Source organism: Gracilinanus agilis, chromosome X (genome assembly GCF_016433145.1).
Source record: "Gracilinanus agilis isolate LMUSP501 chromosome X, AgileGrace, whole genome shotgun sequence".
In the NCBI taxonomy this organism is placed as follows: Eukaryota; Metazoa; Chordata; class Mammalia; order Didelphimorphia; family Didelphidae; genus Gracilinanus; species Gracilinanus agilis.
In genome coordinates, this window is record NC_058136.1 from 73,558,320 (window position 1) to 73,569,492 (window position 11,173).

Below are 11,173 nucleotides of genomic sequence, written 5' to 3' on the forward strand. Positions count from 1 at the left end.
CGCCTCTGTGTCCTGAGGCCCCCCCTCGCCTTCCTCTTTCTTCTCCCCCCACCCCCCACCTTCCAGCTCAGAATCAACATTGCGGATTGGTTCTGGGGCAAAAGAGCGGGAAGGGCTAGGCAACGGGGGTTAAATGACTCGCCCAGGGTCGCCCACATTGGAACCCAGGACTTGTCACCTCGCTGTCCCCTGAAGCCCCTAAAGGGCCCTTGGTCTGGCCCCCTCCCTGCCCCCCCGCCTGGCCCCAGACCGGTCAGGGTCGGCTCACCTTGTATCTGTTGCCGTAGGTCAGGTCCAGCTCGGACTCTTCCGGGTTGAAGAACATCCCTGGCTTCTTGGTCATCATCTTGGTGTAGACGGCCTCGTTGGGCTGCACGCGGATCACCAGCTCATTCCGCTTGCACTGGCGTTGGAAGATGTCGCCAGCCACGTCCCGAAACTGCAGCCGCACCTCGGCCTTACGTTCGTTCAGGGCCTTCCCGCAGCGGAGGATGAAAGGGACACCTGGGCCAGAGACAGACACAAAAGGCGCCGGTGAAGCGAAGCGGCTTCCCCCCTTCTCCAGAGGCCCAGACTCGCCTCTTCCCAGAAGGCTCTCACACCCATCACACTGATGGGCGGCTCTTTTGTGGGGCCTTCCCGCAGCGTACGGTGGTCGGCCCGGCCATCTCCCAGCTCCGAGGCCCCTTGGCATCCGATGGAGCCCAACAGATGCTAAGTGCCCACTACGTGCCGGGCGCTGGGGAACAGCCTCTGCATCTGGCTGCCCATTCGAGCTCCGCATTGGCGGAGAGGAGAAGAGAGGCTTCTCCATCGCTACCCTCGCGGCAGGGACGGGGAAGGGCAGGGCAAATTCACGGGAGCATCGTGCAGAGGAATGCCCGAGTGCAGGAGAATTTGGAACTCCCGATGGGAAAAAATGCCCGTTAAGCTCGACTCTGAAAGGAAGGGCCGAAAAGAAGCCGGGGCGGAGGCGGCCTGCTCCAAGGACGCCGATTCGCTCTGTCTGTCTGTCTGAAGGGGGAGTGGTTTGAGGAGGCGGCCGTGGACAGGGCCCAGAGAGAGGAGCACCGGGAAGTGCAGCCTAAGAGGAAAGCTGCCTTCCGTTTCTCCCTCCCCGCCCCCCACTCCAGCCTGTCTCTCTCTTTAAAAATACCCTTGCCCTCGTCTTAGAAGCAATACGCTGTTCCAAGATAAAAGAGTGGTGAGGGCTGGGCCAGGGGGCTTAAGTGACTTGCCCAGGGTCACTCAGCTAGGAAGTGTCTGAGGCTCTCTGTCCACTAAGTCACTTAGCCTGCCCACTTCCTTAAGGAAAACTTCTGGAAACATCTTGATCCACTGAACCGAGGGGGAAAGGAGATGCAGGGTTCAGCGGGGTGCTAAGGAGAGCCACGGGCCCAGAACGGTCCCCAGAAGGCCAGGTACAACTGAGGCAGAGCAGGAGGCTACTCGATAATTGCTGCCAGCTGCCACGACGTGGGAAGGCGAGAGGACGGCACCCACCATCCCATCTTTCGTTTTCCACGTAAAGGACCACGGCAGCAAAGGTGGCAGTGGTGGAGTTCTGCGGCACCGTGGGATCGTCTAGATAGCCTTTGGTGGCTTCCCCTTCTCCGTCTGGGTTCCCCACATACTGGCCCAAGACCACATCCGTCGCCTGCACCTCGGAGATACACTTCAGGACCTTCACCTGGGAAAAGAGTCAGAGGGTCGTGGCGGGCCGTCAAGCGATCGGGCCCGCGGCGGGAGGCAGGGTCCGAAGCAGGAGACACGGGATGAAGGACCCAGACAGCTACCGAGGCCCAAGGAGACCCCCAAGCTGTCCGGTCTCGAGGCCCACTGAGTCAATGGCCCGGGTGCCCCGCGGACATCTCCTGCCACGATTCTGGCTCTGCGCACCTCTGCTCGCGGATGGCCAGCTGTCTCCTGCTAGCTCGGGCCCGAGAGGGAGCCTGCTGCCTCACTAATTAAGGTGCCCCCGAGCTCGGCAGAAACCGTCTATCTAGCTCAACCCTCTGATTTCATGGAGCGGTAAACCGAGGCCCGGGGAGGCGGGGCACTAGCTCTTCTCGCCGCCTGGGAAGAGTGTTGGGGGGCAGCCCACACCAGGAGGCTGTTTCTTTCTTCTTGCGGGCAGTGCTCCTGGCCTGCCTCCCGGGAGAGGCCCATCCCTCCAGCCCAAGCTAGCGTGGGGCCCGCTGGGGTGCAACGAGAGGAGACCTTTTCGTCACGGACATCGTCAGAGTTGGTGGAGGCGGGTTTCTCCATGGCCACCAGGCAGAGCATCTGGAGGAGGTGGTTCTGCATCACATCACTGTGGGGTCAGAGAGGAGGTCAGGCCTGAATCACGCAGGCGAGCTTCCGGGACCAGACACGCTCAGAGGGAGGAGAGGGGCGAGCAGGGCAGCCGGACCCCACGAGGACTGGGGGGACAGACTGGTCGCGGCCGCGAGCCAAGGGAAGGCTCAGAAGCCAGAAGCAGCCCCCAGCTGGAAGGAGAATCTGGCCACCACGGACAGCTGCCTGCCTCCACACTGGAACTCAGGACCTCCCATCTCTAGGCCTGCCTCTCCAGCCACCCTGGTGGCCACCCTTCACGCACCTCGCCTCCTCATGGCTGCCCCCGGGCCCTCAAAGGCTGAGCACCCGCCCCAGGGCCTCGGTCCGCTGCCCTTTGCTCCCTGCTCTTCCTGGGAAAGGTGTGCCGGCACGCCTTGGCCGCAGAAGCCCATTATCAGCAGCCTCCCGAAGGCCCCAAGAGCCCAAGTCCTTCCCCCTTCCTGCTGCGGCACGGAGGCCGCTCTGTTGGCTCCCCTCCCCTCTCTCCCGCTCTGGCCTCGGCGTGGCGTCGCCCAAGAGCCTTTCCTCCGGTCTCTGGGCTCGCACGTGTGGTGGCAGCGGCATCGGAGGGAGGAACAAGCCTTAGAGCACGTCGCCGGCCCTCAACCTGCCGTGCCACTGGCCTGGGGATAGGCAGCCGGGAAGGGTCTGAGGTCGGATGGCAGGCCGGGCCCTCCTCCGTCCACGGAGCCAGCCAGCTGCCCCCTCGCCCTCGTCTCTCTGGTCTAAAACTTCCCGCGCCCCTCCCTGTTACAGCCGAGGCCGTCATTGTGACGGGGAGCTCACTAGCTGGCCTTCTGGGGCTCGTTGCTAGGCAGAAGCCCCAAACATTCCAGTGTTGCTCGAACCCGGCCGCGCTCCCGGCTCTCACCGAATGATCCCGAACTCGTCGAAATAACCGCCTCGGCCCATAGTGCCGAAGGGCTCCTTGAAGGTGAGGATCACACAGGCGATATTGTCTCGGTTCCAGATGGGGCCAAAGATCCTGTTACCGAACCTGGGGGAGGAGGGAGAGGAGAGGAGAGTGGGGCGGGGGCAGACGCAGGGCCCCACAGCCGCTGGGCCTGAGCCCTGCTGCTCGGGGCCTCGGGGCCTCGGGGCCTCGGGGCGGGGCTCACCTCAGCACCATGAGGTTCTGCACCATCTCCTTGCCCAGGTAGTGGTCAATCCGGTAGATTTGGTCCTCGTGGAAGAGTGAAGCGATGTGGTTGGACAGCTTGTCGGAGCTCTGCAGATCCTTCCCGAAGGGCTTCTCCACAATGACCCGGTTCCAGCCTCTGCTTGGGAAGGGAGGGGTCTGGAGCTCGAGGCCGCTCTCGTGCTCTCGCCCCCTGCCCCAAGCAGCCGGAAGGATGAGCAGGTGCGGAAAGATTTGCCCAAGGTCCCGTGGGGGCCAAGTGACGAAGAGTCCGGGAGGAAATGCGGGCGGGGGCAGCCCTAGCAAGGAGGCTCAGGGGCCGCCAGGCCAAACCCCCGGCTGCGGGCAGACTCTGGGGGGGGGGGGGGCCGGGGGACTTACATCTGACTCATGCAAGTTTCTTTGATGTTCTTGGTGACGGCCTCATAGACGGTGGGCGGCAAGGCCAGGTAGAAGAGGCGGTTGGCCTGGGGCCCGTGGTGCAGGGAGTTCATGTGGGCATTGAGGCGCTGGAAGGAGGCCGGCTCGTCGTACTGGCCGGCCACGTAGGAATTGCGAGAGAAGAATTCCTCTAGCTTCTGCTTCTCCTCTGGAGTGGCCTGGGAGACACACACAGGAATTGGGGTCCTCACTAGCCTTGGCCAGAGGCGCAGGGTGGGGGCAGGGCGGGGGGGGGCATGGAACTGGGGATTCAAAGGCTGGTGGGCCTCTTCCCACCGTGCTCCTTCACCTTACGGCATCAGGAGGAGAAAGGAAAAGGAGACAGAGAGACGCAGGACCACCGGCTACGAGATCACTGCCAGGGGCTGATAATCCAAGCGCCTCACTTTACAGAGGAAGAAACTGAGGCCTCAGAGGGCACATGGGGAGTAAGCGCCGGGACTCCCGCCCACCTTAAAGTAGGGCTCGCTCTGCTTTCGGATGTCGGCCACGGTAAGTTGAGAGCGGGCGTAGCCCACGATGAAGGTATCTTCGGGGAGGAGCCCATCTCGGAAGAGCCACCTAAAAGAAGGGTCTCAGGCTAGGTCCTGCAGGGCTGGACTCGCCCGCCCCCCTGCCCTTCCCTTCCTCGCCCTCTCCTGCCCAGAGAAAACTCACCAGATCGTGGGGTAGATTTTCTTCTTTGCTAAGTCGCCCTGGAGAAAAGAAGGGACTGGGTTGGTTGGGGGCGGCGCACTCGCACACAGCGCGAGGCCTTCCTGCCCAAACGCTGCGCAGCAAGCTGCCACCTGGGGCTCGATCACTCCCTGGAAGGGCGCCGGCTCCCCCTGATCGATCCCAAGCGTCCCTGCCGGGGAGGTGGTCGGCCGTGCCTGGCCTTTCCCACCTCGGCTCTCCACTGGGGAGGGCGCCTGCCATGGCCCTTTAAGAGTGAAGTTCTGAATGCTAAAGGCCTCCCTTCTCTGGTTTGGGGGCCACGACCGGGGCCTGGAGCCTCCGGCCCGCAGCGTGAAAACCAGCAAGCTTCTCCCGAGATCTGCCTGGTGTGCCGGGGGGAGTCAAGGGTCTGAGGCCACATCTGGCGGGCCTGAAGGCTTTCTGGCCTTCTCTGTCCCAAGAAAGGCGGCCCATGCACCGTACCTAGGAGCGTGTGGCAGCAGGGAGGCCAAGGCAGTCATTAAGAGGGTCCCCAAGCCTCCAAGGCTCTGTTGGCCTCTGCGATGGGCAGGGGCCCAGACTTCCAGGGGCCTTTGGCTCTTGGGAACTTACAGGAGGGATTAGGCCTATTCTGAACGGGCCCGGAGCTCCGAGGAAGGAAAAGACTTCCTAGTTACCGACAGCCACTCGGTGGAGATACTCCAGAGGGAGGAGTCCCTTGGCCAGGCGGGTTGGGCATAGCCTGGCCACCATGGTGCCCTCTGGGGCCGGGCGCAGCCCGGGGTGGAGGCTTGGAGACCTGTATCTAAGGCCTGGCTCAGACAGGCACAGGCTGTGTGACCCTGGCCAAGTCACCAAAGGCCCTCTGCCCCGGGAGCCGGAGCTGCTTCACTGAGAGTTCTGTCCCCATCAAAGACAGCTTCTGCAGGGGGCGCATTCCAGAAGAAACGAGGAGGGAGGAAGCGTCCAGCGCCCCAGAGCCCATTCCAGGCCAATGACCTCCTTCTCCCCAAAGGGCAGCTGAAGGCCCAGGAGGGGGAGTGGCACTTTAGGGTCAGGAGGGAGGCGGCACGCTCTACGCGAAGGGCCCCAGGACCCCAGGGGGGCTGGCCCGCTGCTGCCGGGCAATCGGAAGGGGCGTGTGTGTGTGTGAATGGGCAGGGCTGTCCCAGGAAGGCCCCAAGCCTGGCCGCCTGCCCTGCCTCCCCCGGGGCCACTTACAGGCCCCCGCTAGGAATGGTCCCCGCAGATCGAGGGAGGCCTCTCTCTTCTTTAAGCCAAGATGGGGTGGCAGGACCAGGCCGGTCTCTGGGGCTGCCCAGTGAGGCGGTTTGGCCGGGGGCTCTCTCAAGGCCCCTTCCGGACCGCGAGTGGGCGGGCGCCCTTCCTCTCGAGGCTCTCCTGCTCCCCAGCTCAGCCTGCACTCTCTCTACGCTCAAGGAGCTGCTGGCACCGGGCTCTGGGAGCCCAGGGGCGGAGGTTCCGCCATCTCCTAGGGTTCCCTTGACATGACAGCCAGCTGGGGGGGGGGGGATCCAATGGGGTGACCTCAGCCAACCCGCGAGGTCCAGTAGGAGCTCTGCCTGGCCATTGATCGGGTGGGTGGGGATTCTGCTGAATTGTCTGCCCTGAGCAGACTTGGCTCGGGTTCAGCTGGCCTCTCTCCTAAGCAGGCCAGCCCGCAGCCCTGGAGCCGGAGAAAGGGTGGGACTTCCCCAAGCGAGGCAGAGAGGGAGAGGCGGGTACCTCCCTGGGCAACCTTGGGCCTGAAGCCTCCGGAGGGAGAAAGGTGAGTCACGGCAAGTCGGGAAGTTCCCCCAGTGTCACTGTGACACAGCAGAAATGCCTTCACCAAAGGGGCCAGGGACGTGCACATGGGGAGAGCTGGAATGACCCTTCGGGAAGCAGCCCACAGAGAGAGGGGCCTCGCGGATTTCTGGACCGGCCGGGCCGCTGCATGACCGGAAGGCCGGCTCTCACCTGCTGCCTCGGTTCCCTCGGCCGCAAAAGGACCGAGCCGGCCCCCGAGGTCCCTCTGAGCCATAAAAGACTGGCCCTTCTGGACTCCTGACCAAGCCTAGGGCAACGGGCACTGACCCGGCATCCCGGGCAGGGGAGGGAGAATACCGCGAGCCGCCCGAGGGCCAGAGCGCTTTAGGGTGGCCCAGCTGGGCTGTGGGGGCCGAGGAAGGGGAGGGAGGTCACTCCCTACATGGCAGTGTGGAGGGACCTCGGCTGGGCCTGGGGAATACATCCTTGAGAAGGATGAGGCCTGGCTGCGCCGGGCAGAGAAGCAGCCACAGGAACTGGGTTAGCTGGAGGGGGCCGGGGGGACAGCTCCCTGGGGAAGGGGCCTAGCCTGAATGAAAGGGGAGGGTTAGGCTTGGTGGCCACACCCTCCCCACCCACACCCAAGGGCCTGCTCATCAGCAACCCAACAGACCTGCTCCACGGAGGCCCCGGAAGCCCTAGGCCAAGGGAAAGCAGGGGGGGTGGGCCGGCCCCTTCCTGGCCCAGGGCTCTGCTTTACCTCCTCACTAGGGGTATTAATGCAGGCGAAAGGGCCAGTGGGCCAGGGAGAGCCAGCCAGCCAGCCAGCCAGCCAGCCAAGCTTCCTCAGTCTCATGGGGAACGCTGCCCACACTGGGCCTCCCTCCAGCAGCGGGGCCCATCCTCCACAGCGCTGCCCTGCCGGACTACTGTCCCCAGTCGCCTTCGTGTCTTCCCAGCACCCCTAGGGTCCAGCCGAGCTCTCTGGCTTGGGCTCCTGTAGCGCGCCTGCCTGGCCGCCTGCCCTTTGCCAGCTGGCTCCCGTGTGCTCTTCATCACCTCCTTGGCTGACCCTTCGCTAGGCAGGCCTCTGGCCACCTGTGCCACCTGGGCTCTGGCCTCTCTCAAGGAGCTTTTCTGGATGGCCTGTCCCCGCCCCGCCCCCGATAATCAGGCCTCCAGCTCCCACGCTCACTGCTCTCTCCCGGCAGGGTCCATTCATCCCTGTCCCAGTGGCCGCCACAGAGCAGGCAGGCGCTTGCTTCCATCCAACTTTCCTCTAGGGAAGCCACTGGGGACAAAAAGACCAGGTTTCCTCCCCCTGCTGGGGAGCTCCCAGGGGGCCTTTGAGCTAGCAGGCCTCCCCCTCGGGGCCCAGGAAGCTACAGGAAACTTTGGTGAGGAAGGAGCGAGCTGAAGGGGGGGCCCTCCTCCCCTGTCCACCCAGCCCCGGTCGGCCGGCTTGGGTTTCAGCCAGAGCCTTAATGGCCCGCCCCACCCTAACTTCTCCTTTGTGGCCCCAGAGACTTCCGGAATGTAGAGAATACCCCAATCTGCTGATTGCTCCAAAATCCGGTTGCCCAATGGCAGGGTGGCAAGCTGGAGCAGGCCCGGAGGGACCTGGGGGCTCACCTAGCCCACACCTGGCCCTTTATGGAGGAGGAAACTAAAGGCCAGGGAGGAGGGGAGGAGAGCCACCTGCCTGCCTCAGGCCACCCGGTCAGCGAAGGGGAAAACTTTGCCCACAGTCTCACTCTGAAGAGATCGAAACGTCCATAGGCGTTTCCAGGCAGGCTACTGGTGCTCTTTGGAGGCGGCCTCCTGGGTCCCCACTTGGGGAGAGAAGGGAGGGCTCCCCGTTAAAGCTTCGTCTCAGCCTCTGGGTTCACCCCCTGACTGCTCAGGGACAATAACAGAGGCTGATTGTCCACAACCTTCCCTGTGGCTCAGCCGCATTCCCAGAGGGCTCTGCTTCATCCCGAGGGTGGCCATTTTCTGTTTTCTCCCTTCCCAGGGCAGCCTCCCTCCCTCCCTCCCTTTACCGTCTGCACCGAGACCGAGGCTGGAAGATCGGATCGCCCAGCTCGCTAATCCAAGGGGTTTTACAACAAGAGTTTGGGAGGACGTCACCAAGCTCTGCCTCAGCTTCCCTGAAGAACCAGGGCCTGCCACCTCCCTTTCTGCTGCTTGCCTCGGGATTGGGGATCAGATCCTCCAAGGGTGGGATAACCCTCTGCCCTACCCACGAAGAGGTATTTACTAGATCCCTACTACGTGTCGGGCACAGAGTAGGTGCTGGGTTCACAAAGACTCCTTCTCAAAAGGAGAGATGAGGCAGGTGCCCGGATGGCTCACATTCCCCTCAGAATCCTCGGGGGGAACGTCCTGGGCAAGTCAACACACTGGCTCTAGCTCCACCCTTCCCACACCTGTATCTATTCCCCTCTTCCCTCGGTTCCTACAAAGCACCCTTTGCATTAGTCCTGGGCCCGGCTTCTCCAGAATGGCTGCCGCCCTTTACCTCTGAGCCTCCGGCTAGGCGCTGTCTGCTCCCTGGAGCCTCTCCTGATCCCTGAGGCTGTTAGGGTCCCTCCTTCCTCCTACTCTCTTGCCAGCTGGGAGCAGAACGCCAATCGGCCGATTGGCACTACCCGAGGACAGGTCTGGGCTGACAAGTACAAGTCTAGGCCCAAAGCCTGAATTCTAAAGGAAACTTGGCCCCGCTGCGCTGGCTCCTGGGACAGGGCCTGGGGGCTCTCTGGCCTCTGGAGGAGGGTGGTCAGGCCATAGAGAAGAGACTAAACTGTGGCCACCCAGCCTCTGGCCTTTGGTGAGGCTCCCTTGAAGGCCTTCAAATGTGGGGAATGGTGGGGTATTTAGCAAGCGAAGGGGGTTATCAGGCTGTTCAAACCAGGCCCGGAGAATAACAAAGATAAGAGGCCGACCCCTGACCCCTGACCCAGCCTCCCTCAGGGCCCTTTATCAGCAGCGGCCTGGGCTGCCTTCCTCTCCCCCAGGATTTTGAGGAAAAGCAAAACAAACCCAAAGCCACCGGCAGGGGAGGCCACAGATGGGGCTCACTAATCCGCTTTGGACTTGGGGGGAGCGATGGCGTGGGCCTTCCGGGGCTCATTCTCCTCTCTAAAAGGAGGCCGGGCCTCAACGGAAGTAACCTTGAGCAGAGGGCCTGAAGAATGAATGGGGGAACTGCTGGGAGAATGGCAACCTTGGCCAGGATCGGAGCCAGAAGGGCTCCCTCCTACTCCCGAGGAGGACACTGGGGCTTCTGTTCAGAGGGGGAGGAGGGGACACCGACTCACCGAGGCTCCCATGATGATGAATATGTGCGTGTCGGACTGGTGGAAAGCATCTCCCTGGTACAGCTCTTCCCGGAGAATCCCACAGACCTGAGTCCTGCTCAGGGCCACTTGCTCCGCCATGCTGTTTTCTAGAGGAATGAACAAAGGAAGGAAGGTGGGCCAGAGGGAGTTGGAGGGACAGAGCACGGCCCGGCCAGTCTCCAGGAAGAAGAGTTTGGGTGAAGGTGGCCCCCTTTTTTTCAGGGATGAAGGCTGCCGGGCAGCGGCTCTTAGACACCTGCGCCTGGCACTATCGGGCACCTGTTAAGCCTGTTCCGAAGCTACGGGGCAAGGCTTGGTCACTGCAAAGGCTGGCCTCTTCCGGCCCCCGCCCCCCCCCCCCCAGGTGGCTGTTGGGCTAATGAGTTCTGTTTGGGGGATGGGAGCTAATCTCTAGGTGAGAAGCGGGAACATTCATCAGCTCCCCATCTCGGGCTTTGAAGAAGCCGGTGCCAGGCTTTGGCGGGGGAAGGGGGGGGCTAATTACGGTGGCTCCCAGGTCTGACTCGGTGATTTCCCAGAGGCTAAACGAGGGCCGGCCCAGCTCCTCCATCACCAGCTAGGGAAGCGCTCCTCCTCCTACCTCATCCTCCCTCATCTGCATCGGCGCGGAGTGTGTGTGTGTTTCTAAAGAGAAGGGGGGGGGGGCGGCCAGAGCGAGAAGCCAATTCCCCGCAAGATCCTCGCCAGGGCGCGGGTTAGGGTTCGAGAAGGCTGCTGGGGGCGGCCCCCAGGGATGGGGAGGAAGCTCGCCTTTACTGCGTTCCCTCCGCCTCGCGGCGAACCGCAGGGGGCACGAAAGGCAGGCAGGCCGGCTGGCTGGGGACCGTGCCGACCAATGGAGGCGGAACAGAGCTCGGGAGGATGCTTGGCCCAAGAGGATTAGAGAGAGCGCCCGGCCCGGGGGACGGGGGCGGCTGTCCGAGCTCCGGAAAAGGCACGACGTGGCCCAGGATGCCGGGCGGGGGCGGCTGAGGATGGACGGGGTGAGGGCTGAGCCGCGGCCCCTCGGGGAGGTGGGTCCCGGTCTCACCAGTGCCCGCCTTCGGCTCTTGGGATCGCGTCCGCGTCGTCTGCAGCAGCGGCGGCGGCGGCGGCTCCGGCAGAGAAAGGGAAACGACGGGGCCCGCGGCTGTCCTTCGGCTTATGCCTCGTCTACCGGAGCGCAAATCGGCTCCACTCACCCGACTCCCCATCTCCGCNGCTTATGCCTCGTCTACCGGAGCGCAAATCGGCTCCACTCACCCGACTCCCCATCTCCGCCCCCTGGCTCGGCCCCGCCCCCGCCCCCGCCCCACTCCGCCTTGACCCCAGCTTTGCCTGAGATCCAGGTCTTGGGTACCGCACCCAGGCGCTTCAGGCCGGCGGCCCGCTACCACCCCCACGTGGCCCCGCCGGGCTCATAGCTTCCGCCTGCCGCCACATGGCCACGCCTCCAGGCCGGTCGGGGGCCACGCCCCCTCTCAGG

General features: G+C 63.6%; 1 protein-coding gene across 1 annotated transcript in view; it reads right to left on the reverse strand.

The window, feature by feature from the left end:
- The window catches only part of G6PD (glucose-6-phosphate dehydrogenase), a 14,569-nt gene extending 3,718 nt beyond the window's left edge, over positions 1-10,851 (reverse strand). Inside the window, exons 1-10 of the mRNA XM_044682925.1 lie at positions 10,739-10,851; positions 9,667-9,794; positions 4,577-4,614; positions 4,372-4,480; positions 3,860-4,077; positions 3,459-3,617; positions 3,212-3,337; positions 2,221-2,314; positions 1,504-1,690; positions 269-504 (exon numbers count right to left, since the gene is read on the reverse strand). Of these exons, the coding sequence (XP_044538860.1) occupies positions 269-504; positions 1,504-1,690; positions 2,221-2,314; positions 3,212-3,337; positions 3,459-3,617; positions 3,860-4,077; positions 4,372-4,480; positions 4,577-4,614; positions 9,667-9,786 (1,287 nt within the window). The 5' untranslated portion in view covers positions 9,787-9,794; positions 10,739-10,851. The remainder of the gene's footprint in view (positions 1-268; positions 505-1,503; positions 1,691-2,220; positions 2,315-3,211; positions 3,338-3,458; positions 3,618-3,859; positions 4,078-4,371; positions 4,481-4,576; positions 4,615-9,666; positions 9,795-10,738) is intronic.
- Positions 10,852-11,173: the final 322 nt, after the last annotated feature.